The 27,760-nt window shown below is 49.6% G+C and overlaps 1 protein-coding gene and 1 pseudogene across 10 annotated transcripts in view; both read left to right on the plus strand.

Moving 5' to 3' along the window:
• The window catches only part of KIAA0753 (KIAA0753 ortholog), a 79,482-nt gene extending 59,706 nt beyond the window's left edge, over positions 1-19,776 (plus strand). For 6 of the 10 annotated variants that reach the window (XM_033423144.2, XM_033423145.2, XM_049702066.1 and 3 more), the window contains exon 17: positions 11,834-19,773. In XM_033423144.2, coding sequence (XP_033279035.2) covers positions 11,834-12,059 — 226 coding nt within the window. In that variant the 3' untranslated portion in view covers positions 12,060-19,773. Of the gene's footprint in view, positions 1-9,103; positions 10,627-11,833 lie in introns of those variants that run through there. The other 4 variants (XR_004481908.2, XM_033423147.2, XM_033423148.2 and 1 more) reach the window with 2 other exon arrangements.
• Positions 150-9,097, plus strand: LOC125962101 (40S ribosomal protein S3a-like; annotated as a pseudogene).
• Positions 19,777-27,760: the final 7,984 nt, after the last annotated feature.

The raw sequence follows: 27,760 nt of genomic DNA on the forward strand, positions 1-27,760 counted from the left end.
CCGATGCAGGGGACACGGGTTCATGCCCCGGTCCGGGAAGATCCCACATGCCGTGGAGCAGCTGGGCCCGTGAGCCATGGCCACTGAGCCTGCGTGTCCGGAGCCTGTGCTCTGCAACGGGAGAGGCCACAGCAGTGAGAGGCCCACATACCGCAAAAAAAAAAAAAAAAAAACTTAACAGTAGGAGCAGCAGGCCTACAGGCTTTGCTACAGTTAACCTCCTCCTTCTCGCTGTCACCTCCCCTGAGAAGGGGAGTTTTATGGAGTCAGAAAACAGTCCCACTGCTACTAAATATTTGAAGAATGGGTAGCCTTCTTTTACATAAATAGTTAATTGAAAGATGTGTGTAAATTCCTTCTTTTAAAATGGAGCAAATTTAAATTCCTCATGAGTATCACTTTATTACATACATGCAGATAATCTTCATCATTGAGCCAAGCAGTATACCATGATTACATTTCTTTCTTGAACAAGTTTCAAACGTATTCCAGGAGTTAATAATTGCCTCTTTTTAATTTGCCTATTCTTTTATGTATTTGTTATCGTTTCCCACATACTAGCCAACACGTCTGAACATAATTTTCCTCATGATCAGATATGTTGATTAATCTCTGTTTCTCGCCTCCACCCCGACTCTTTCTCCTGAGGCCCTCTTTCCTTCTGCCTCAGTCTGGCCCAGCCGCTTTCTAGGTCTGAAGTGTGGTTCTTGTCCTGGGAACCACACTGAGTGTGCGATTCTCCCTCCCATGTTAGGGTCCTTGTTTTCTGTTTGCACGTGTCCTCCTCTTTCTTGGTTTACTCTCTTACTCTGATGGAGCCTATACTGCTTTGTGTATTAGAGGACATTTCTTGAGACTTAACATGTTTGAAGGTGTCTGTCTTCATACTTGATTGATGATTTGGCTGGGTTTTAAATTACTGGTTTATTACTTTATTTATTTATTTTTGGCTGTGTTGGGTCTTCGTTGCCGCACGCGGGCTTTCTCTAGTTGCGGCCAGCAGGGGCTACTCTTCGTTGTGGTGCATGGGCTTCTCATTGCGGTGGCTTCTCTTGTTGCGGAGCGCGGACTCTAGGCGCACGGGCTTCAGTAGTTGTGGCTCACGGGCTCAGTAGTTGTGGCTCGCGAGCTCTAGAGCACAGGCTCAGTAGTTGTGGTGCATGGGCGTAGTTGTTCCGCAGCATGTGGGATCTTCCCGGACCAGGGCTCGAACCCGTGTCCCCTGCATTGGCAAGCGGATTCTTAACCACTGCACCACCAGGAAAGCCCCAAATTACTGGTTTATTTTTTCCAAAGAATATACCTTCCTTTTATTGTGGGGGTCAGGCAGGGATCGTCAGATAGCTGCCAGGAGCAGACGTGGAGACCCATCAGTCTAACTGCTTGTTCTGCAGATTCTCAGCCAGTTGCTTCATTCCCTACCGGATCCTTCATTCCACTTTCATGGTTCCTGGTTCTCTTACTTCCAGAGTCTTTCTGTGAGACGTGTTTTGTGACACAGATCAGCTTGCTTTTCCTTGGCGTCTCCCTCTATGTACCCTAAGGTTTCAGCTTCCTCTGTATTTTTCCTCTGTACTGCTGAGTCAATTTTGATTCTTCCATGTGCTTTTTATCTTCCGAAAATCTTGGACATTTCTCATCTAGTTTTGTCTTTTTCTCCTTGCAGATTTCTGTGTTCATTTATCTCCTTTTATTTTGGTGGGCTTTTGGGTGAGATCAGAGATGATCACTTACGTTCTATCTCTCAGGCTTAGCCTGAAGTCCTGGGACTTCTCTTAATATACATACCCTTCAAAGCATATGAGACCCTTTGTTCTGTTGAGATGCACATTTATTTTCTGGAGAGAAGAGTAGGTACACTTGACTTGCTTCCATGTGTTAACACACAGTCCTGTAGCATACTCACTGGTTTGCACAGAACCTGTCTGGATTGGTTAGGCTAACTGGCATCTTGGGAAGTCCAAAATAAGCTAAGGAAGATAGACTGTTCCTTGTATGTTCTTACCAATTGATTAACGATACATTTTGTTCATAGTTGTTTTGTAGATGTAGGGAAAAGCTCTCTCAGTTTATAAGGACTAATAGTTTAAGATGTTGAGGTCAGATCTATTAAAATACGCCTGAATTTCACGGATGTTCTCTTCTCCTGTCCTTGACCCTCAAGTGACAGCACATCTAAATATTCTAGCTCTGTTTTTGATCTCCCTTGTTTTGTTTCTTATTTGAGTGTTCCAAAGATGAGAAGTATATTGATCAAATCTTGAAAAAGTATCCAAAGACAGTTGACTTCATCTGATAGCCTCTGGGTGAGGGAGAAGTAAGCTGAGTTTTTCTCCTTCTTTTAATGTCTCCACTCCTCCCTCCACGTGGAGAAAAGCACTGTTCCAGTGGTCAAATGGGGCAGGTGATATAAACTGGATGTAAATAAAAGAGTGATTCTGGAAGGGAAGGCTTAAGGTGATAATGCTTTTAATGAAAGCAAACTCTTAAAGGTTCCTTGTTTGAAAAACAAATCAGGAGACTTCTGGTTGAAAAGGTCAGATTGAGGGCTTCCCTGGTGACACAGTGGTTGGGGGTCCACCTGCCGATGCAGGGGACGCAGGTTCATGCCCCGGTCCGGGAAGATCCCACATGCCGCGGAGCGGCTGGGCCCGTGAGCCATGGCCGCTGAGCCTGCGCATCCGGAGCGTGTGCTCCGCAACGGGAGAGGCCACAACAGTGAGAGGCCCACATACCGCAAAAAAAAAAAAAAAAGAAAAGAAAAGAAAAGGACAGATTGAACATATGATTTATCTCTACTCCCTATATCCCTGGCCCACTCTATGCCACTGAAAGACTAGATAAAAGGCATGAAACCATAGATGACAGCAAATAAGAAATAGCAAGAAAATTTTGGAAGCCATGAAGCAGTTAGAGAAATGGCAAGTGACTTAGCAGACCAGAGAGAGCCAAGTGCCTGATGAGGGGGGAGCCAAGACCCTGGCTGATTTGTGCAGAAGAACCTTGGTAAGACTCAGGAATGAGGAGCACGAGATGCGTGGGTCCAGGGGAGTCAGAAAGTAGGAGGCTTAGTTGAAACTCTCAGTCTTGAATATAGCAGATTGCTAAGAGATCCAGACATTTGCTGAAAACCATGAAAGCTATATAGGCTATTATAACAGAGAAAACATCTGCATAATAGGAGTTCCAGAATGTGAAAACAGGGAAAAAGGAGGAATGGAAAATTATTGAGGAAATACTATAGAAAAATCCCCAGAAGGTTGTTAGTCTCTAGATTGAAAGGGTTCGCCAGTTGCCCACTGTGAGTGAGTGAGTGAGTGAATAAATAAACAGAACAGAACACATCACGGCATGCTGTTGTGCAAAGGATAGGTGGGCATCCCAATGTAAGTAGAAGATGACAGAAGGTTCCAGAGAGTTAAAACTGGGCACATTCAAATAATCAGAAATGAGAATGGCATATTGTTGTCAGTAGCAACCCTGCTAGAAGATATTAGAGCATGCCTCCCATATTTACCCTAGAATTCTGTGCTCAGCTAAATTATTGATTAAATAAAAGGGTAGAATAAAGACAGTTTAAGGTATGCAAAGTGTCCAAAAATGTAGTTCCCATGCACTGTTTCTCAGTAAGCTACCAGAAGGTGTGTACCACCAGTACAAGGTGCACATTGAGAAAGAGGAAGACGGGATTTAGGAAACTTAAGACCCCAACGTGGAACTTGCAAGAAAATGGGAAGAGCTATTTCTAAGAGAATTTTTCAGTGAGCATAGAAAGCAGCTAGTCTAGATTGGAGTCAGGAGGACAGAGGGCTCCAGGAGGAGTAGTTTCCAGCAGGGGAAGCCAGCGTGAGGAAGGTTAGAAAAGAAGAAGAAAACAGATACATTACCTCATGTGTTTAAATGTATTGGGAGCACCTTTGTGTTTCTCTCATAGTTTGAGGATGAATTAGTGATAGGAATATAGAAAGCAAAGCAAGCATAAAAACAAAGTAATCACTTCTGCTTCTAGTAATGACACAGCTGGTAATTTTGGACCGCCTCTCCCACTGAGGATAACTGTTAATAGAAAAGCTAGATTAAAAATAAAACGTACATGCTTGAAGGCACCAGGAAGTTAACTAGGTAATGAAGAATAACTGGGCCAGGATCCTGAGGAGACAGAGACCCAGGGAGGTTAGCCCTTGTCTGGCACTGGATTGGCGGTTCTGGAGGAAGATGAATGGTACTTTCAGTGGCCTTTTCAGCTCAGAGGACAGAGGTGGAAATTAAGGGCTTGCCAAAGGCGGGGAACTGGCCCGATGAACTTGCCTCGTTTCTGATTGGGGCCCTGAAGGGTGGCACTCTGGAATAAGGGTGACCGGGAAGCCGGCAGGCCCTCTCAGGACTCCACTCAGTTCCACGTCATCTCACTTCCTGGCATTGCGTTGGGGTGATTCTAGATTGTTGCCCCGCAGGCACCGAGCAGAAGCAAACTTAACATTTCTCTGAAGATTTATAATATCATCTTAGGATTGAAATTATTTCTGCAATTTTCAAATTCAGTGTCTGGTATATGGTAAAAAAAAAAAAAAAAAAGGGCAGGCAACAGAGAGACATGACAATAACAAGAACCAGACCCACAGCAGCTCCACATATCAGAGCCAATGGGCACAGATATTGGAATAACTGTGCCTACTATGTGCATAGAGATAAAGGACACACTTTAGAATTTTAGCAGAGAACTGGGAACTAAACTAAATCCACGTGGATGTTCGAGAACTGAAAAATACAAATTCTGAAATGAGCAGCTCATTGGATGGGCTTCATAGCCAATTAGACACATCAAAAGAAAAGATGAGAGCCTTTTGGCTCTCTGAGCAGCACCATGGCGTCAGCAAGAACAGGCGTCTTATGAAAGGCGGCCAAAAGGGAGCCAAGAAGAAAGTGGTTGACCCATTTTCTAAGAAAGATTGCTATGATGTGGAAGCACCAGCTATGTTCAATGTAAGAGATATTGGGAAAACACTAGTCACGAGAACTCAGGGAACCAAAATCGCATCTGACGGCCTCAAGTGTTGTGTTTTTGAAGTGAGCCTTGCTGATCTGCAGAATGATGAGTTTGCATTTAGAAAATTCAAGCTAATTACTGAGGATGTTCAGGGCAAAAACTGCCTGACTAATTTCCGTGGCATGGATATTACCCATGACAAAATGTGCTCCCATGGTCAATAAAATGTCAGACCATGATTGAAGCTCACGTTGATGTCAAGACTACCGATGGTTATTTGCTTCATCTATTCTGTGTGGGTTTTACTAAAAAATGCAACAGTCAGATTCGGAAGACCTTTTATGCCCAGCACCAGCAGGTCCGCCAGATCCGCAAGAAGATGAGGGAAATCATGACCCGAGAGGTGCAGACAAATGACTTGAAAGAGGTGGTCGATAAATTGATTCCAGACAGCATTGGAAAAGACATAGAAAAGGCTTGCCAATCTGTTTATCTGCTCCATGATGTCATTGTTAGAAAGGTAAAAATGCTGAAGAAGCCCAAGTTTGAATTGGGAAAACTCATGGAGCTACTTGGTGAAGGTAGTTGTTCTGGAAAAGCTACTGGGGACGAGGCAGGTGCTCGAGTTGAACGAGCTGATGGACATGAGCCAAGGATCTGCTGAAAATTCAGACTTTTAATGGTGACAAATAAAAGATCTTATTTATGAAAAAAAAATTAGAGACTTGGGACATAGGACAGAAGAAAATATCCAGTGTGATGCACGGAGACACACAAAAAGATGAAAATAAAGAAGAGAGGATGAGGGACGTGGAGGATAAAGGGACAAGGTCTAATATCCATGTGGCTGGAGTCACAGAAGGAGAGGAGAGAGGGAGAATGGGGCAGAAACCACATCCATAGAGAGAACGGCTGATAACTTCCCCAAATAACAAAAGACATCAGGCCGTAGATTCAAGGAGCTCTAAATGCCCCAAGCAAGAAAAATAAAAGAAATCCATATGTAGCATATCACAGTATTGTTGGAAAATGAAAGACAAAGAGAAAATCTTAAAATCAGCCAGAGGAAGGAAAAAGGAGAAACAGAAACAATGGAAGCTGGATGACCTGGTGTATTTTCTAAAGTTCTAAAAGAGAAAGCTACCAATCTGGATCTAAGCCCAGTGAAATGTATTTCAAGAAGGAAGGCAATGAAGGTTCTAAACAAAGCTGAGAAAATTTATTACCAGCAGACCGTCACTATAGGAAACATTAAAAGGGTATTTTTCAGGCAGAGCAAAAACAGTCACAGATGAAAAGTCAGAAATACGGGAAGGCATGAATTAAGAAAAAGTCAACATGTAGGTAAGTGAATATTGACTGTATAAAACAAAAAACTGATGTCTTATGGGTGTGTGTATGTATGTATATATACATCTGAAATCCACGACAAAAATAGCATATGAATTGGGAAGGGGATAAATAGAGTTAATATTCTAAGAAGGTTCTTGCATTGTCTGGGAAAATGGTAAGAATATCAATTAATGTTAGACTCTAAGTCAAGGATGCTTATTGTAATCTAGAGTGGCCACTAAAAGAATAGTAAGAGTGTTTAAAATCCAAGTTAATAGTGAGGAAAGAATGTAATTTAAACAATCACAAAATCCTAAAAAAGGCAAGAAAGAAGAGAGAACAAATAGACAAATAGAAAGTACGTAGTATTCTAGTAGTAGAAGCTCAAATATATCAGAATTACATTAAGTGAAAAAGAACTATACCCACCAATTAAAAGACGAAAGATTGTCAGATTAACCAAAATAAAACTGGGACAGGAATTGGGGTAGAAGGGATGAGAGAAGGGGAAGGACACTTATCTTCGTTTACCTCTTTTGTATAATTCTGACTTTTGGAACTGTTAATGTTTCCTGTACATCCCTCCAAATCATCAAGGATGGGGGCGGGCAGTGGAGGTTGACCCTAAATTGGAATACAAAAAGAAATATGACACTAACTGTATTTCCAAGAAATAACCATACTAAAGGGATACATACAGATAAGGCCTTGTCTGAGTTACTTTTTTTTGTTTGTTTGTTTTGTTTTTTTTGCGGTATGCGGGCCTCTCACTGTTGTGGCCTCTCCTGTTACGGAGCACAGGCTCCGACGCGCAGGCTCAGCGGCCATGGCTCACGGGCCTAGCCGCTCCGCAGCATGTGGGATCTTCCCGGACCGGGGCACGAACCCGTGTCCCCTGCATCGGCAGGCGGACTCTCAACCACTGCACCACCAGGGAAGCCCCTGAGTTACTTCTGAATGCAGTATTTTGACTCTGTACCTTCTGGCTAAAGACAAAAAGACTGTAAACACATATTAGATTCTAATAAGTAGGTTTCTTTTACCCAGCAGCATGGGTTAACAATTCTAAAACTACTTTCTCTATATTTTAGGGTTGATCAAATAACTAAGTATATTGTGAATAATGAGAGCCAGGTTTCTGGGGGAAGGCTAGAATGAATCCCCTGTTTAGAAGTGGGATTGGAGGTATTATGAATTTATGGTTTTTGTTAGATATAGAAATAGACATGGGGTGTGTGTCTATGTGTCTGTTTGTCTGTCCGAGTCTATCTGCTGAGAGGGCCTAGAAGCGATGGCACACTTAGTAGCAACGAGCACACTTAGTACCCAGATTTTGGTTTCTAAATACTCTTCTCCATGAAAAGGTACCAGGGCTCCTTGGAGAAATAGCCGATTCCAAGACTGGGGCTGGGAAAATGTAAGATGAGGCTGAAACATCATCTTGTGGCAGAAAGGAAGTGTTCAAAGAATGATGGGGACGTGTCAAGAGGACCTGGGAGCTGGCTTGAAGGGGCTCCTACTGGCCAATCTGGGACACTTTGAGTATCAAAATAAGTAATAATAGAAACAGATTACAAACTGTTGAATAAAATAAGAATGTGTAAGACCAAGCCGATATAAATACATAAATAAGTAATAGAGAAGGGAAAGCTCTTCCATGTAGTTGGGAATGACAGAATTAGAAGATCAGTGTTGGCAACCCTGGAATAATTGATTCAGCAAGTTTGATGAGAAACAGGATATTTACATAGTCTCAAAGTATCTCCCTGCAATATAAGTATTAATTACAAAGGGAAAATAGTGACTTTACAAGGGAGAAACCTGGCAGACATCAGCATAACTGTGTGATAGAAATTAGCACTCATCATAGTAAGGCAAATAGATGTATTGAGGGACACAGTATCCCTTCTGGACATTTGTCCCCAAAATGTAGAACCTGAACCTGACAAACCCAAATTGAGGGACATTCTAAAACAACAAAAAAATAGCCTTTACTCTTCAAAAAATGTTCAGGTCATGAAAGACAGATTGAAGAACGATTCTAGATGAAAATTGACTAAAGAGATGTGGCCACTGAATGCAACATGTGATCCTGCATTGAATCCTGGACTAGAAAATGTTTTCTTTTAAAGGACATTTTTTGGACAGTTGGCAAAAATTTGAAAAAGGTCTGTAGGTAAGATTGGATAATGGTATTGTATCCGTGTTAATGTTAAGATTTTTATAATTGTGTCAGGGTTATTTAAGAGAATGTCCTTGTTTTTAGGAAATGTACCCAGAAGTACCTGAGGGATATCAAGTCTGCAACTTACTCTCAAACAGTTTGGAGGCGGGAAAGTGTGTATGTGTATGGGTGTGTGTGTATGTGTGTGTTGAGAGGAACCTGGAATTTCCTGCCCCCCGCCCCACAGAGAAGGCCCACACCCTTTTCCTCTGTCAGGCAGTTGGGTGGCTGTAGGAGGGAGATCTGGATTGGGGCTGGGTTGCAGCTAGTTAGTTTCCAGTCACCTCTGGTTTCAACCATCTCAAGGGTGAGGTCCGCCCCGTGTGTATTACAGGCCCCTGCCTCTAGCCTGACTTTGGGATCTCAGCACCACCATTTTACTGTCTAGGAAAGCCAGGCTTCTCACCTTGTTTTTCTTCTTTAAAATTATCTTGGCTATTCTTGGCCTCTTGAGTTTCCATTTAAATCTTAGAAGTGACTTGGTAAGTTCCTCAGCTGAGTAACAGAATGGCTCCCATACTTGGCTGTATGTACCTTTAGCTGTGTTGTTTGTCTTCCAGCTTTGCAGAAGAGCTTGTAGATGAAGCTCTGGGGGCCGTGGCTGCTGAATTCCAGGATTTGTGTGAAGATTATGCAGAAGCCGTGTTCACCTCAGAATTCTTGGAGGCGGCTACATAAAGGCTCTCCAAGGCAGGGCCCCCAGTGTCACTGGTGAGGGGGCGGCACCACCCTTTCTACTAGCCACAGGAAATCTTTTTCCTCAGCTGTCCATCCGGGCCCGGAAGGTGCTTCCCACTGAAAGGAAGGAAGTGACAGTGAGGCCATCCTCACTTTGCATCTTCTCATTGTCAGAGCAATGGTTCTGGTAGTTTAGGATGGACTGTGTTATATTTATCAGTGCCCAGGAAACGTGAATCAATTATGACAGTATAATATTTGCTGAATGTATAATTTTCCCATTGAAATACCATGTTCATTACACTGGCTCAGTTTGGTGATCAGAGCGTTTTGAAAGGTAACAGATAAGTCTTCACACAGGGATTCAAGTTGCTGTTGATCTGTGGGTGGCCTTGATGCCAGCACAAGTGCAATTACTCTCTGGTCCCATCACCTGGCTCGTGTTTGCTTCTTTGACAGTTTCCTACCAGGACACCTGTCCTGCCGGGTTACAGACTTGTGTCGAGCACAGGACTTAGTTATGCTGCCAAAACTGCTCCATCATTAAAATAGGAACCCAGCAGTTATCTGTGTACAACAATAAACACACATTTCTCTAATTCTCAGTTGCTAGGTGCTTCTTCACATTTTGAGTTCCTCAAGTCTTTTGTCGCTGTGGGTTGACATATTCTGATATACAGAACTCTGAATTCAGAGGAAGTTTGAGGACATCAGGAGAGGCCGGCCTTCTCTGGGGCCTGGTCAGAGGTACAGAGCTCACCCCCCTCTCTGCTGAGGTCACAAGTTGCTATGTTTCCACACCAAAAAGGAGCCTGTGTGGGAGGAGAAAACAGATCTGGGTAGCGTGAAGACCACAGGGTCTCCCCCAAGAAAGGAAGAAACTTTAAGAACCACAATAGCTTGGTCCTCGAACGTCTTATAAGTCATATTTTACCAAGAGAAAAGCCTCTGTGTTTTCAGAAACTCTGGATTCAGAAAAAGAAAAGGAATGTGTATAAAATAAGGCCACTGCCTCGAAAAAGTTTCCCTCACTTTTTTGCCTGGGGCTTGGTGAAAGAAATGTGGAGAACGAGTGACGTGAGACATACCCCACAGAATAATGTGAATCCTTTTATAGCACATATAGTGTTGTCATCTGGGATTTTTCTCTGAAGTACAAGAATTTCAGGTGATAATTTAAGCTGCTTGATCACACTTATTTGTGCAAAATTGATTTTTGTTTAATGTTAATGTTTTCCTGCTTAATTTTATATAAACTCAGAATTTAAAAGGTCTTCAAGGGAAATTAAAGGTCCTCTGTTTGAGGAGTTATATATGTACACTTGATAGGAGTGTCTGTTATTGATCATTTGTGTGGCAGTTTTTACTGTGCTCATTTTTTAAATAAACTCAATATTTTAAAGTATGTACATGTCAGTTTGAAAAAAATTTACATCTCCTTTTTTTTTCCAGGCAAAGTGAAATGTGATTTACAGAAACCACTGAGAATACTTTTATGTTTAATATGAGCGTACTGGATTATTTGCCGCCTCTCACCATCCCCAGAAAGAAATAAATGATAATAAAAGCTAACATTTTATTGAGCACATACTATGTACCAGGCATAGCTCTAAATGCCTTCCCTGTATCAACTTACTTACTCCTCATATCTGCGTGTGGTAGATACCATTAATGTGCCCATTTTGTAGATGAATCAAATGAGGCACAGAATGGGGAGATAATTTGATCACATAAGCCTGTATTCAGCAGCACCGTGGTCATGGATTCACTTACTGCCATAAAGAGAGGTGTCAGAGTTTTGAGAGTTCACTCAAGTGCATCCTCCTGCCTCTTCCTGTGTCCGCTCAACATGTCTTAGACGCTGTTGTCTGGACCAGTCCTTTCCTAAGCACCTCCTGTCCGCTGAAGAGTCAGGTCCAGACTCCTTTGCTTGCAGATCTTTCCAGTATCTCTCCTGCTCCTCCCACCGGCTGGGTCTCCCTGTCTCTGGCTCCTGTGGGTGAGGCTTACACCTACCTCCGTGTCTGCTGTCTACTTTATAGCCCTGGCCCACAGTGAACCTCCTCGGCCAAAGCATTCTCCAAAGATGCAAAAATAAATTGCAAGAAATAAAAACTTTCATTTGAAAATGGAAGTTGAATCCTTAAAATATAAATTTTCCTGTTTATAGCCTTGCAGTTATCCCAGACCTCTAGAATTTTTGTTCTTCCTGAGCAAAGGCTGATCCTGTATAGGTTATTCTCATCCCCTCCAGTTTTCTCCTGACCTATTCATGCATTATTTTCAGAAACAGAGAAATGCGTGAGTGTAGTATTTCTGCGTTACATAGGCTGTCCCAATGGACGGACATGCTGAAATTCCTGATCTGTCCAGCGTCACAGCTCTGGCCCTAGGGGGTCTTACCTGTTTACATGCTTGCCTCTAGCCTGTACAGCTCCTTGAGGGCAAGGCCTCTGCGCAGCATGTAGTTAGTGCTCAGTAAATTCTTTTGAGTTAATGAAAGAAGGAAGGCACACTTTTTCCTGGGGTCGGTTTTGGTTTGCGATGGGGGTTCTATCACATCTCTGCAGAGTCCACAGACATCTCTGTTAATCTTTTGTGACCTGATGTAGGATGTCGCCTGTGAGGAGCTGCAGATCCCATCTCCGAGGTGCCGATGCATCGGGGATTCCAACTCAGAACTTCCAGAACTGCTGCAGAGTGGGCTTGGCGGGGGCCCAGGGCTCGGGCAGAGGGCAGAGGAGTGGATGGGGGACCGCAGCAATGACTGCCTTGATGCCGGGGTCCCTTCCCCCTCTGCCTGCTGGTGCTGGGGGCCGGAGGGGAGGCGGTGAGTAGCATCCTTTCTGCCTCTCCTCCCTCTCTTCCTTTGCTCGCAGTTCCTGCTTCCCTGAAATCGAGGGGAGTGTGTGTGTAGGGAGTGGGCAGCCAGAGGCAGTGCCTGGAGGAGGCATGCACTGTGCACTGGTGGGTCTGGAAGGCAAGAGTGAGCGTCAGAGCGAAGCCCCCAGGGCCCAGAGGAGAGGAAGGGGCTCTAAGCCCGGTCGGAAAGCTTCCGGTTTTCTCTGTGGTGCCATGTAGGTTTCCTTAACTCTTGAATGTTTCTGAGGAAGTGTGTTAGCAACTTGAGGGAGTGATGAGAATTCCCCGCAAACCCTGTAAATCAGGGGTGTCTGCTCACCACGCACGGGTCACCGCAGGAGCGCCGTTTGGGAGGGCCAGCGGGCTGGAGAGCTCTCGGTTCTGGGGGCTCGAGAAGCAGCAGGAAGGCAGCGGCGTGACCACTATCTTCCTAAATAGTGGCCTCTCCCATTCGCCCCTGCTGGCTCAAGAGCAGAGACCTCTCATCTGTTTATTAGTTTGTTGAACCTAATAATGAGGGCTGGCCTGGAAGGGCTTCCACCAGACGTCCTGAGGGCTTCCCTCGGTCGGGGCCCCAGGGAATCCCATGTCGGGCCCGGGCTGGCTGTCAGGCCCACGTGATCTCAGTCAACTCGTCCGTCAGTGCGGGTCCACCCTGACCAGGCTCGCAGCTCTGATAATGACTCTGGGCTGGCTGTGTGGCCAGGCCTCCTCTTTGCTTTGTGGCTCCGGTTCTAGGTCCCTCTTGCCAGCCTGCCCAGGGCCCTGTTCCTGTGACACTGGGCCTGCTCTGCTCTCCCCAGTCTTCCCAGAGCCTCAAGTGTGGCCTCTGACCCTCAGCCTGGAGCAGGGAGCCCCGAAGTTGCCCCTACCCTCTCTCATGAACCCCCTTTATCTGCTGCTCTTCCTAGAGTCCCCTTAGCTGTTTCTGTGCTCCATCTGCCTGGTAACCCTGATCGATTTTTCTTGAACCAAACCTGCTGCCTCTCACCTTTTTTTCTGGCTGACTTTCCATCCACCCAGCGGGACTTTTCTTGTGGCTGAGTCCATCCTTCCCGCCACTGAATCAGACCCCCCACCCGCATGCCCCAGCGGGTGTCCGGAGGTTGGGCTACTCCATGTCCCGACGCCACGAAATGAGTAAGACGCCTGCGCCTCCTACCCTTCTCTGAGCTCCAGCTCTCCCGGGGGCTGACTGAGGGGCTGCTCCCCTCCCATTCTGCTCTGGATCCAAGAGAAGTCACCCTGTCCCAGAGCCCCTCTGTCACAGCCTTTGCCTCCCCAGGCCCTGTCTCCCTTTGCTTCCATTGCAACCCTCCCCCGGGCCCCTTGGCACCCCCTCTGGGTGTGTCTTCGCACCTTGTGCCGTTCCTCGCCCTCCCCTCCCCAGCCTCCCTCACTGCCCCCTCCCTGGACCAGAAGCATTTCCCTTCTGCTCTGGTTGTCTCCCTGGAATCTTCCATCCACACACTGTTCCTCTGTCTTCCCTTGGGTGGGGGTGAGGTCAGCCTAAGGCCTCCCACTGTGGGCGCCATGCCTGTATCTAGAAGCTTGCTCTGTCTCTATCCACACCCGGCATCCCATTTGGGAATGCGAGAATTCCAGCAGCGTCCGGCTCTTGACACACTGTGATCAGATCCTGGACACTTGGGCTCTGCCATCTACCCCACAGCTCCAGGGTTCCCTAAGCCTGGGCTGAATTACCTAGGAGGCCCCCAGCAGACGATTCCTCGAGATGGCATGGGAGGCTGGGAGTCCAGAGAGCTGGGGAGATGAGGCTGGCCACCAGCACCTGTGCAGCCACTTGTCTTTATGGCCCCTACAGACTGAGCTCCAGGGCCAGGCTCAGGAGGAAACATGGTTCTCCTTAGCCATGTTTGTCCAACACACTGTTCTTGGAGAGTTACTGAGAGGCCGAGAGAGGTTAAGTGAATATTTGGGGTTTAACCCCATCCCACATCTACTCAGCACTTTACAATTCACAAAATGCCTTTCAATACATTCCCTTCTGTCTTTCAGTCACTGTAGCCACCCTGCATTGTGTACCAGCAGTAACACGGACCGCTTAAGAATGTGAGCCACGAGTTAAAATCTCCTGGGACCTCCATGCCTCAGTTTCCTCATCTGTGAAATGGGGATAACAGTAGTATCCACCCAGGGTTACTGTACGGATTAAGGGAAGTAATCCTTGCAAACATTGAGAAGAGCACCTGGCGGATAGTAAGTGCTCAGCAAGTGTTCACTCTTAGGTTTGTCACTGAGGACTTAGGAGGGGGACGCTTGTGGCTGTTCTCACAGCCTTCTTTCTGAAGTGCTCTCCTTGCCTCTTTGCTCTTGTTGTGTTCTTCCTGCCTACAGCCCTGTGTCTCTTCTTGCCTTGCCCTCGAAGCCAAACACTTGGCAACAGTTAGCCATTCCTTTGGCTGCCCTGAGCCACACAGCTGGTTCCCCCTCCAGCTTATCCCGCTGGGACACCTCAGAGAGATGTCCCTTTTGGCCACGGAACTAACTGCACCGTGGACAGTGGTCCTGTACGCTTTGCTCTAGGGCTCCCAGTGCCACCAGAACCTTCTGAACTGGACCACATCCTTAAGGGGCAGGCAGATGAAGTATTACTAGCCTTGGGTTTTTTTGTTGTTGTTGTTTTGTTTTTTGGCTGCGTTGGGTCTTCTTTGCTGCGTGCGGGCTTTCTCTAGTTGCGGCGAGCAGGGGCTACTCTTTGTTGTGGTGCACAGGTTTCTCACTGCGGTGGCTTCTCTTGTTGTGGAGCACGGGCTCTAGGCGCGCGGGCTCAGTCGTTGCGGCTTGCAGGCTCAGTAGTTGTGGCGCACGGGCTTAGCTGCTCCGCGGCATGTGGGATCTTCCCGGACCAGGGCGCGAACCCATGTCCCCTGCATTGGCAGGTGGATTCTTAACCACTGCGCCACCAGGGAAGTCCACTAGCCTTGTTTTGCAGATGAAAATAATAAGGTCTACAGAAATGAAGAGGTCATGTGGACACACAGTGACAGGACCAAAACTCAATCTGCATCTTTTGACTTCAGACCTAGTAACCTTTCCATTCTGTAACACCATTTGGTCTTTCTCTCAAGCAGATGATTCTTAGATGGTCTAGAAAGTCTTAGTCGATGTAACTGTAAGTGGTCCTGCACTCTGGTCCTGCACTCTGCCAGACACTAGGCTTAGTTTGGGGCCTACAAAGATGACTAAGATGCATTTCCCACCTTCCTGACACAGCGTCCCCACTGCCCAGAGCTGAGCTGCTGCTTCAGTTTTCATCTTCTGCCTCCCTCATCCCCTGCGCTCCTGCTGGGGCTGCACCCTCCCCAGAACTCAGCCCGCAGAGTAATGATAATTGTCCACGGCTTGAGTGCTGACCAGGTAGGTGCCTTATTTACACGATCTCATTTGAGTCTCACACTAAACTGAAATAGAGATTATTAACGTGTTTTACAGATAAAACTGAAGCCAAGTGAGAAGGAGATTTTCCCAACGAGACAGCGGTTCTGGGTCTGCTTACAAATTTGGGCTCTTCCCAGTGTACCGCCGTGGACCCCCCTGGGCCCTGGCATCCTGCCTGCTGCTCAGGCTCCTCCCCCAGAACCTCTGGCCGGCCGGAGGCTGAGTGTCCGCTCAGAAGGCAGCCGAAGCTACAGCTGTGGCCTCGCCTCCTGTGCCTGGAGCATGTGCCGAATTGGACATGCTGGTACAACCCTCGCCTGGGCGGTACCTGGGCTTTTGCTCTACCTGCCAAGCACTGTTCACAAAAGGCCTCTGCCCTGTGCAGGCCAGCCTCAGTGGCAAAGCCAGTGTCCCCGCCCTCCGGTATAATTTCCTCCTTTGCCTCCTCAAGGCATCATTCTCAGGCAGCCCCTCCCCACATAGCGTCATGCGGGGCCCCAGCGGCCCCAGCTGGACATTTTTCCCCTTGGCAACCTCAGCAGAGAGAAGCCCTTCTCTCCCAGGAGTGCCACGAAGGCTTCAGGGTCACTGCTCATTGGTCTGATGGGCCCAACCCACGGAACAGACCCATCCCCGACCTAATGCCTGTGCTCTGATTGGTCAGATCTTAGTCACATGTGCATCTGGAAAAGAGGATGGATCAGCAGCATCCCAACCACATGGACTGAACATGGAGAAGCGGCAGCTTCCCAGAGGAAAACAGAGGCCGCGTTACCTGAAGCTGGAGAGTCTGCCAGTGTGCACTACAAAAAGTAGCATGTCTTCTTAAGACTAGGTCACAAGACACATTTTAATTTTCATTAACAGTCATGCAAAGTTTACTACATCTATGGAAATCCAGAGATAAGTAAGGCACAGACCCTCGTTAAGCGAATGAAAATTAAGGTGAAACAGAGAGAAGCAACAGAGCATGGTTGTGCGTTCAAAGGAGTGACTCATTTTTATTGAGCGAAGGTTGCAATCCTGGTGGTCTTCATGGAGGACGTGGCATTTGAATGAGATCTTGAAAGAAAATTGAAACTCTAGTAATTTTAGAAGTAGGGGAAGGACCCTCCAGGCAGAGGGAACAGCAGGGCAAGGATTGAGCTCTCGAAAGGGAAGGGCATATGCGAATATAATGCGATTAGGCTAAGGTGCTAGAGGGGTTTAGCCAGAGCTGAGACGCCTGCACTGGGAGCCTGTGTGCCCGAGACTGAGTGCATCTGAGGCAGTGAGGAGTGGCCTTGGCAGCTCACGACTCCTGCCGACAAAGAATATTTGTCCGGCTTCGAGAAGATGCCCTTGAACAGAAACAAGCAGTTTCCCTGGGAGAGCGTCCACCCTCGCTGCCCTTGAGAGCAGGATTTGCCCCAGATTGCCCCTTGCTCAAGCTTCCTAATCTTTATTCTGTTTCCAGATGGGGGGAGTCTACTGGGAGCCCCAGGCCCCTGCCAAGTGCTCCATCTGTACTTAATCAATCCCTCCTCTGAAATCCAATCCGTCATAAATTCCAGCCTCACAATAAATGTGCTGAGAGGTCTGGAGGGACGGGCTTTTATAGTGAATGAGAAACAGAATCGCTGCCCAAACTGTTGAACTGAGAACAATGGGGATCCGAAGGAGGTGCCGCAAGAGGGGCAGATATTGAAGGCTGCGCAGCAGAGGGGGAGCCCACGGAGCCCCACCGCCCGGGCCCGCTGCACCCTCGGCTTGTCCTCAGCCTGGTCTCCTCGCCTTTATTAGCTCTTGGTAATGGATTTTCTATCTGCTCCGTGTGACGGAGGAGTCTGGGCAAGCCTCAGAGACCTGCAGAATTTCCTCCCGGCCCTCCAATGAGAAGCCGGCAGCCTCCGGCAGCCGCGTAGGTGGCTCTCCAGCCAACATTTACTTCAGTGTCAAAAAGAAATCCCAGGCATGTTTGGAACAGATGCAGGGCCCGCTGAGCCGTGGGGTCTTTGCGAGGACAATCTAGGCCGGGCCTCAGGGTGTCAGCCTTCCTGTCAGTGTTGATCCTGTCGTCCTTGCCTGGGGAGGGCACGCTGGGGCCTGAGACCCAGGCGTCAGGCACTGCTGCAGCCCTGTGACCTGTGGCAGGCGTGGCAGAAGGCCACCTTGCCGTGGGAGGACACAGGGATGCGGGCTTAGCTCTGCCAGCGCTTTTAATTAACTCACATAATCATTCACAGGTTAGACATGAACATGCCCCAGACTCCCCACACTAACTCAGGGGGCCTGTATCCCATCCGCACAAAGGGATGGACGCAATAGGAGTTCTTGCTGTTTCAGTAAAAATCCCTTTAAAAATCTGGAAAAAGCTATGGGCCCTTTCCTCAGAAAACACACACACACAGACACACACATGTACACACACAAACACGTGTACATATACATGTGCACACACACATTATATGCACACATACACATATGTGCATGTACATACACACACCTGCAGTGCCATGTCAGGGGGCTGGCAATCCCCAGATCCAGGCTGGCCCGGATGCCTGGTTAAGGAGCCCTGAACTGAATGATTCTGGGGTGCGGCCTCTTCCCCTGTAATTCTCTCCGAAGCCGTCTGGGTACAAGCCGTGCCCCCATCACAAAGCATTTTCTAACCTCTTACTCTGAGGTGGACAGAGGAGGGTTTATTACCCCCTTTTCTGCAGAGCGGGGACGGGTCTGACAGGAAATCAATAGTGAAAGTGGGGCTCATCAGCTCCACCAGTGTTTCCTCTAACTTTTTTAGGCCATGCTCCCTTTTGATGCACAGAAAAAAACCTCATTTCCCCACCCTAGGAATTTCTAATAACTCATGGTGGGGAGGGGAGCAGAAATCTACAGAATCTCGGGCCAAGTTGTTAAATTTTACTCTCTATAGCTTGAAATATAATTTGAACTCTGAAAACCATAGTTGTGCTTAATTCCCAAGTATGAAATATTGTAACATTGGAACATTTAAAACCATACAGCCTGCGGCAGCCTGGACTAAAAAGCACTGTGGAAGGACTGACAGCCTCTCCACGTAGTTGTGCGGTTAATCCAGCCCCTTCCCAGAACTTTCCTGCCGGGGACACACCAGGACCCTCGTGCCAGTGCCAGATGACTCTAAACAGCAGACAACAGCACTCTCCTGAAGACTTTTGGAACCCTTAACTTTGGCAAGTCTTCAGGATTGAGTTTTGGGGGGATTGCAGGGGCTATGTCATCCATGAGATGACGCAGCCCCCAATAGCCAAGTGAGTTGGAACGCACGATGCAGCCTTTCATGTGGGACACTCCCAGTGCCCTTGGAATAGAGTCCTGGGAATGCAGGAGCCCATCTGCCATGGCAGGATTCTCAGAGCTCCCTCTCCCACTGCTGGAACCTGGGACGTGCTGCCACGTCCCAGCCTTGGCCAATCAGACCTGGCTTGAATGAGTGGTGCAAAGATGAGGTTCCTCTAGAACCCACTCAGCGGTGGGGCTGTCCAAGGTGCAGGGAGTGACCCTCAGGCCAAACTGATCTGCCACGAGATGGCTGTTGGGCTTTACAGTTCTCTGCCCTCTGAGCTGCCTTTGTTCCTGTCTGCTCTCCAAGCCTGTCCCTGCAGCCTCAGCCCCGGCAGCCCGCCAATAAATTCCCTTTTGCTTAAGAGAGCCCGAGTCTGTGCCTGCTACAATAGGAAGCATCTGTGTTGCATGCACACCGTCTGGACCTCGTGTTACTTCCGCAAGCAAATGCTACCTGGGCACCAGCAACACCCCCACTTCTCCTGGCAGGATGGGGTGGAGGGGGTCAAAGAGAGTAGAAAAGACTCCTTTCCACAAGCCAGCAACACTCCCTCCACCTCCACGCAGGAGTGTGAGGAGAGAGCCCTGAGAGATGAACCTGGAGACCCTCTGCCACCAATGCCCTGTTTTTTGTTTTTTCTTTTAATAAATTTATTTATATTATTTATTTATTTTTGGCTGTGTTGGGTCTTCGTTGCTGTGCGTGGGCTTTCTCTAGTTGCGGTGAGCGGGGGCTACTCTGTTGCGGTGCGCGGGCTTCTCATTGCGGTGGCTTCTCCTGTTGCAGAGCACGGGCTCTAGGCATTTGAGCTCAGTCGTTGTGGCTCACGGACTCTAGAGCGCAGGCTCAGTAGTTGTGGCGCACGGGCTTAGTTGCTCTGCGGCATGTGGGATCTTCCCAGACCAGGGCTCGAACCCGTGTCCCTTGCATTGGCAGGCGGATTCTTAACCACTGCGCCACCAGGGAAGCCCAATGCCCTGTTTGTGACTCCCCGCTTCCCACCCCCAGTACCTGGGGCCCAGCTTCCCCATCTGTACAGTGAGGTGCTGGGTCCGCTGAGTTGGACTTGGATGCGGTGAGTGGGGTCTGGAGGTCCTTCCAACTCCAGCCCTGAGTCCAGGTACCCTTCAAACTGTCCAACATCCTCAGAGGCATAGACGAACAACCTCCCAGCCCCCGCCCACCTAGGACTCACTCCCCTAGGACTCTGGGTCTGAAAACAAGCAGTGTCTTGACCCCTACCTGGCATCGGTCCTGTGCGTCACATTCTGGAGCACCAAACACCCTTCATCCCTCTCTCTCCCTTATACATTTCATGACCAAAAGTCAAGTCTTCCTGTGAATACGTTCCTTGTAGTCTTTGCCTTCCTGCCTTTAGAAATGGATTTGCATAAAATAACCAGAGGGGATTTCTACAGCTGCCTCTTTATTCACCTGCAGCCCTTCTAGGCCAGGATGTTTCCTTGATGGACTGCGATCCTTCAGCCGGTAATTTAATTGACACCTGCCCAGTGCAATGTCTCCCCCTGTGGTTTACTGGCAGCGGCTGGGCTCGGAAAGGGATGTTTCTGTCTTCAAGAAAGGCCTGGAGTCCCTGGAGCGTCCTTTCACTCAGCGAGTAATCTAGTATATCTTTAATAAGTGGAGTCAATTCACTTTCAAAACCCTCGTAAAATTCAGCCTTTTAGTCACTCTGACCTGAAGCATTCAAATTCCAATAAGAATAGATAGCCCCAGCAGCACCCACCCACTCCGGCCAGGGGATGAGATCCGGCCAGGGGATGAGGTCTGGCCAGGGGATACGGGCCGATAGCCCCAGGAGGCCTCTGCCTGGGCCAAGGCCGCAGCATCTGTGCCCTGGAGTCTCCTGCTGACTCAGCTTCTTCACCTGCCAGAACATCTTGAATGTGGGCTTTGGAAAACCACGGGGTCAGAGCCCAGCGGAAAGGTTCTGGGAAACCTGTGAATCTAGTATAGACAGGGCAGGGCGGTGAGCTGTCTGAGGCTGTACCTGGAGTTAATGGCAGAGCCTCAGCCTCTCAGTTTCCTGTGTCTTGCTTTTGCCTTATTTATTTCTTGTCTTCTTCTCTCTAGAGGTTAAGGTGAGAATCACAGGCATCCTAGGGCTTGGGTTGGAATGCTTGGTCCAACCACTTACTAGCTGTGTGACCTAAAGAAAGATACCTAGCCTCTCTGGGCCTCAGTTTCTTATCTGTGAAATGGGGATGGTTAGAATAATGCCTCCCTCGTTATGTTGCTGTAAGGATTAAATGAGGTAACACATGAAAAGTACTTAAAACATTTCCAGGTACATAGTAGTCACTCAGCAAATCTATTCCTGTTATTGTTGTTTTTGTGTTGTTGTTACAGCTGGAGAGAAATAGAGCAGATGTGAAGAAGAGCTTCCCAGCTAGCCTAACAGAGAGAGCTGAAGGTTGTAGCAAAGTCTGGAGGCAGAAGGATGGACAGAATGATCCTTTCTTAGGGGTTCCCTCCCCCCAGTGACTCTGTCTTGGCTTCTCTTCAGCAGCTGCCTGAGCCCCAGCAGTGTGGGGTCCTCTCTGGGGAGTTAAGACTAATACACTTTGAGATCTGTATCAGCGAGTACAGATGATGCCTCTGTGGAGAGGGCAGGGTGGGGCAGGTCTGCAGCGGGAGCTTATATCACACTTGGGCCATGGGGGCTGCCAGCATTTATTCCTGGTGAATAGGAGGCCTTTCTCTGCTGACTTCAGTTCAGACTGCCCACCTTCTTCTCCATCCCCTCCTGGGGAGGCTTGTGGTGGGTACCACTGTGCTCGGACCTGGAGGAGAGAGATGAAATTTGTATCACAGGCCGAGCTGCCTGCTCAACGAGGCTGCAGCTGCCCTGCTCTCTCCGTGGGAGACAGGGAGTGTGGAGTGTTCTGAGCGGATGGAGACTGGGCTGGAAGTCAGAACAGTCGGGTTCTAAACTAGGACAAGGCCCTTCCCTGCTCTGGGCCTCGGTCTTAATATCCATCAAATGAGGGTATTGGCAGAACACTCTCTCGAGAGCAGCTTACTGATGCGGTGATTAGGGAAATCTGTGTGTTCCCAACGGCCCTGCAGTTCCAGTGCTGTGTATGTGCCCCAGAGAATCTCTGACACAGAGAAACCCAAGAAATGCAGGGGATGTTTGTTACAGCAGCATCTGTAGCAGCGAAGGGCTGTGAAGACTAAATGCCCATCAAGAGGGGATGAGGAAATACAAGATGAGGTCTTATCACACTAGGAAACATTATCATCGAAAGGAACCCGCCAAATCCATAAATATCAGTATGAATAGATCTGAAAACAATATTAAAGGGGGGAAAGTAAGAAGCAGAACGGGCTAGCCATGGTGCCATTATGTAATGTTTTAAATACTTTTTTTTTTTTTTTTTGCGGTACGCGGGCCTCTCACTGTTGTGGCCTCTCCCGTTGTGGAGCACAGGCTCCGGATGCGCAGGCTCAGCGGCCATGGCTCACGGGCCCAGCCGCTCCGCGGCATGTGGGATCTTCCCGGACCGGGGCACGAACCCGTGTCCCCTGCATCGGCAGGCGGACTCTCAACCACTGCACCACCAGGGAAGCCCCATTATGTAATGTTTTAAATGCATCCATGCAGGTATATAATGTTTAGGCTACACAGACAGGAGAAAGAGCTTCTGAAGTTAGATGGGAAAAGCACACAGCATTTGGAAGAGAGGAATGGACTGGGGGTGAGGACAAAAAGAGACCAAAAAAAAAAAAAAAAAAAAGACTCTGCTGAGACTGCTAGGCGATGCCATGAGCTGGTAATACCAAATCCTATTATATCCTATTAGGTGCATCTCGGGTTCAAACACAATAGATAAAGATGGTTTGGGTCTAGATGATTCCCTCAGGACTTTCCAGCACTGCCATCCTGGTACTCAGCCAGCATGGCTAGAGCTGGGACCTTGTAGGGGTCCAGAGCAAGGGCCATGCCGAGTTGTGGAGCCTGAGCAAAGCCGTATCTGAAGAAAGGTGTACAAGAGCCCTAATAGGTGTAGGTAGTCTACTAGGTGCCAATAAAGTCTGTTACATAATCTATTTACATAATCTGGTTGTGATTTCCTGCCTCGTCAATACAGTTACATTAGTAATCAGGTCGCAGGGGCTGATCTATTGTTTCCTTAGTGCCTTATCATCTATACCTGTGTTTGCTTCTCTGTGTTCTGGAATCTGTCATAAACAATGTCGTGTGGGGGGCCAGGGCAGGGGAGCAACGAGTCTGAGGTCGGAGCTTTGGTACATGCTTGTTTGGGGCTGCTGGCACTGATGCATGTTTGCAGGAGTGTAGACTCCAAGGACCACTCTTGCAGTGCGTTTTAGATTTTCAGCCAGTTCCTCGTTTGTATTTGGTCTAAATATAACTTGAAGACAACTGGTCTTGCTTGAGGCCAATCTCAACAGTCTTGACATCAAACAAACACAAAACACAGCTCCAACTGCAAGCGCGGAAGGAGGAGATAAATTGCTAACCCATTGGGCAGCCTCTTAAATCAGCTCGTTCCTTAGAGCCGCGGCCACATCTCTCTGCCTCCACCCAACCCCCTCTTTTCTTAAAAAATCTCCCTTCGGCCTCTCCAGACCCTCTCTCCAAAGTCCCATCTACCAGCGCACCCCACTCAGAAGAACAGGAAGCCGGCTAAACAGCAATTGATGAAATAAAATCTAAACTTGAGCCTCGGGTCATCTCAGCACTCAAGTAAAACCGGGGGAGGTCTTGTTCAACAGGTTCTGCAAGATGTCTCCAAGCATCTTTCGAAAATACTGAGGATGCAGGAATGTGAATGTCATCTAGATTTTGCGGCCCACCCTTGTGGGCATAGAGGGGGGACCATGGTCTATGTAAAGGTAGAGCATTCTCCTTGGTCTACTAGGTCGGTGGGTGGGTGGGTGGGGGTCTTTCCTGGCCAGGGGTTCTTACACAGGGGTCTAGGGCTCACCTAAGAGGTCATTTGTGTTGATCTTAAGGGAATCTTCCTGCCTCTGCGTGAGATCACAAATGAGAACCTTGGTGACCCAGTGCCTCCTTCACAGGATCTGCTGTGAACGTGAGGCTGGGGTTATTAGCGTAACTGCTGGGAACGGGCCCTCGCCAGCAGGGAAGGGGACAGGCAGGGTCCTAACCCTTCTTAAGGTTGAAGGTGGAAGCACGGACTAGATAAGCCACAGCTCCAGCAAGGAGAAGAAGAAGAGCTCTAGATGCGAAGGCACATTCTACCCAGTGTCCCGGATGGTGGGCAGAAGTGGGGGGCAGCCTGGTGCGAGAAGGCGATGGTGAGAACAAACCAGCCACTCCCGGTTGTTCTGGAAGGCTCCAAAGAAAAGCATCTATTCCTAGGGCTGCTTTCGTGATTGGGGGTGAGCCTTATGGCAGTGGACAACCCCTAAGTTTCTTTAAAGTGTGGGAACCAGCGAGGAGGGGCCCGGACGGCTAGAGCCAGGACAGGAGACACTACAGGGAGGGAAGGCGTTTCCAGCAGCTCGGGTGAGAGAGACCCACGTGACACCGGCAGAGGCCGAGGGACTCACTGGCGCCTTTGCTGTCGGGCTCGAGTTGGTCCTGGTCCTGCCCCAGGCCTCCTTCTGTTGGCGTCCATCAGCAGTGGACAGGGGTAAGTCACTTAACCAGACCACTGTCCTGCTCCTGACTTCCGTGCAAGTCACCATCAGAGAGTTGGACAGCGGCCATACCAGGCCCAGCAGGCACTGCAATACCGAACTCCACCGGTTGCGACGTGTCCAAAAAGGAAATGAGTGTAACCTGGCGTGGCTGCCTTTCCACGGGGCCACGATGGCTCTTGATGACGGTCACTTACCTCTCCAAGTGCCTGGACACCACCTGCCCGGGATGGATACCCAGGCCTTGGGTCTGTCATGTGGAGGGGTCACCCCAGCCATGTGCCTCTCCATACCCGCCTGGACCTCTTTGCTCCATCCACATCTGTGTTCACATTCTCCTGGGGACCAGGTAGCACTGGCCTCTGCACTTTTTTCCCAGTTCTCTAGGCTGGAGTGCTTGGCTGGGCCCGGGGGGCAACTGGCTACCCCAGAGGCGGAAGCTCAACAGGCTGTGGGCAGAGGAAAGGGTCTGGGCAGCGGGTCCCAGAGGAAAGATCCTGTCTGGAACCCTGACCCCATCTCTCAGTCACAGAGCTGGGAGGCCCAGGAAGCACCGGCTGACTCTGGCTTCTCTCTCCTGCAGGCAGCTGAGGTCAGCGTCTCTAAATTGCTAGTTATTCCTTTCTTCAATTAAGGACAATTCTTCTGACGCAGGAAGTTAACTCCCACCAGTTAATCTAATGGCCTTGAGTCCTGATGTGTTTGCTCTATCTGAAGGCAGGGCCACAAATTCCTTGGTAGCAGGTCACAGCCCACGCATTCAGGAGCTGCCCTGGGGGGCCAGGGCCCCACATTCCCTGTTGGACTCCAGATCCACGCAGCAGCACTGATCTTCAGACAGGGACTGGGGCTGTGGTGGAGGTCCAGAGTGGAGAAGCCACGGGTGGATCCCGGAAGTGGGTTGTCATGTGGCAAGCCTCCTCCATCTCTGGCCCACTGTCTTCCCATCTGAGAAATGGGGGCGTGGAGGAGGGTCTGGCTAGATGATTTCTGTAACTCCCATCAACTCGGCGTCTCCCCTAACCTGCCCCACCCACCCCCTCCCAAGGGTTTGTGGTGACTGGACGGAGAGGTGGGAGGGGTCTCAGTGCCCACCTCAGGGAGCATCTTCCCTGAGCAGGATGTGTTTGCCTATGAAATACACACACGCACGCACGCACGCACGCACGCACACAGACGCACGCATGCACGCACGCGCGCAGTGCTGCCTGGAAGTAGGGCCCCTGCCAGACTGTGGTCACTGCTGCGGCTGTGAGCCAAGGGCCCCAGGAGGTGCTCAGGCCCGGGTGTGTCCCCTCTGAGGCTGCTTTATTGTTCCTCTGTGACAACTCACACCCACAGACCAGGTGGCCGAACCTGGACATTAACCAGGCAGTCAGGCCTCTGACTGTGCCCTGCCTGCAGGGAAGGGTGAGAACCAGGCCCGAGGGATAGAACATAGGCTCTAAATTTATCCTGCATAACCACAAGCACGGAACTTTCTCAGCCTCCCTTTCCTATGTGTAAACTGGGGATAATACAAGACATCCGAGGGTATTATGCACCAACTGCCTGAGGGTTAAAAGACATGATATATGTGAAGCCCCGAGCATACTGCCTGTCCACTCATTGCTGTCCCTGCCTCCACCATGCCCGAGTAATGGGGAAAGGCTGCAGGGATTCCCTCACACACTCCCGGCTGGTGACAGATGGCACACACCGGCCAAGAGCTCCGGCTTCAACCTCGGAGCTTCTGAAATTTTGTCTGTTGGTCAGCCCTGCTGTCTGGTCTGGGACCCAGAACTCTGGGGACTGAGGGGTTCCCTGGGATGTGGGACTTTCAGTGCTAAAGCCAGGAGTCTCTGGCAAACCCGGATGGTTGGTCCCTCTTGGTGAAGCCACACTAGGGAGTTTAGACAGAGGGCCCTTGGTTCTGCTGAGTGAGGCCACAGAAGGACCCACAGGTGGGTCATCTGCGGTGCAGATTTCAGTTCAGATGAGGGGAAACCTTCTCACGGTCAGCAGCATCCAAAGATGGAGGAACTCTTGCTTGAGGTACTGAGCTCCCTGTCCTTGGATGGAATACACCAGGAGCTGAAGGGCCACTTGATGGGGATCCGGTGGATGGAGACAAAGCCCCGGGGGGTGGGGTGCTGGGCTAAATGCCCACTGAGGACCCTTTCAGCACCAGATGTGCCCCGTTTCCATAGAGCGGCTAATGGGACCCTGGAGTCGGGACAGTGGCTACCCTAAGGGTGGAATTAGACAGGGTGTGTGAGGTGCCTGGCTACAGACGGTAACTGGGCTTTAGCTTCCCAGTCCCTCAGAAGGAAGCAGAGGGCATCTTCTCAAGGGATGGTTTGGTGGGAATTGAAAGGTCATCTGAGAACAGATACCCCCTAGCCCTTTCCAGCAGCTGAGCCAGGCAGCCGGCTTTGGGGATGTTGGGAGCTGCCAAAGGCTGGGCAGACATCCGCTGGACCCACCGATCTGGCCCAGCCTTGAGCGAGGGAGAGGACTGCTCTCCCCTGGGGCCTCCCATCTGGCTACCACCCAGGCACCACCGAAACGGCTGGCCTTCTCCCGCCCCCTGCTGGGGCTGGGCTGTGAATCCCCGGCTGCCCTCAGGCAGAAGCCACAACCCCAGCCTCCCCAGCCTCCGCTGGGACTGTGCACCAGGATGTCTGCATCCCAGGTGTGGGAAGCAAAGGGGGCTACAGCTCACAGCTAGGCTCCTGGCCTCCCCAGCCTGCTCCAGCCTGGAATCCCAGGTGGGCTTTACGTGTATTTTACAAGTTCCTTTAGAACTAAGGGCACAGAAATCCCTTCCCCTCCGAGGCTAGTTCAGGTCCAGGTTGTGGATCCTAGAAATGATAGCCTGGAGTTGGGGCTGATGGAGGGGTCCATCTCTTGCCTCGGATCCCTGGAGACACCTCCCTCTTGGCTTCGCGGGAGCCTCCCGGTGCCCGTTCTTCCTTTCTCTCTCTCCTCTCTGCTCTCTGTCACTCTCCAGGGGCCAGGGTCTCGAATCTCCTCCGAATTTCTCTCCCCCTCTCCCCGTCGGTGTTTCGGCCCCAGGGGTGTCTCTAGCGCCCAGTCTCAGGGGCTCTCGCCCCCGACTCGCGGTCCGCGTGCGCACCTCCGCCTGGACCGCAGCGCCTCAGCGTCTCTGCGCCCGTCCGGGGCTCGGAGCCGAGCGTTTTGGAGCGGCGGCCGCGGCCCCGGGCAGGGGTGCGGGCCCGCGGGGGCGGCGTTGGGCGCCTTCCTCCGTCAGTCCCTCCCCGGCGGCGCGGGGGGGCCGGCGCGGCCGCCGCTCGGCGCCTTTAAGGGAGCGGGA

The sequence above is a fragment of the Orcinus orca genome, chromosome 19 (genome assembly GCF_937001465.1).
Source record: "Orcinus orca chromosome 19, mOrcOrc1.1, whole genome shotgun sequence".
NCBI lineage: Eukaryota > Metazoa > Chordata > Mammalia > Artiodactyla > Delphinidae > Orcinus > Orcinus orca.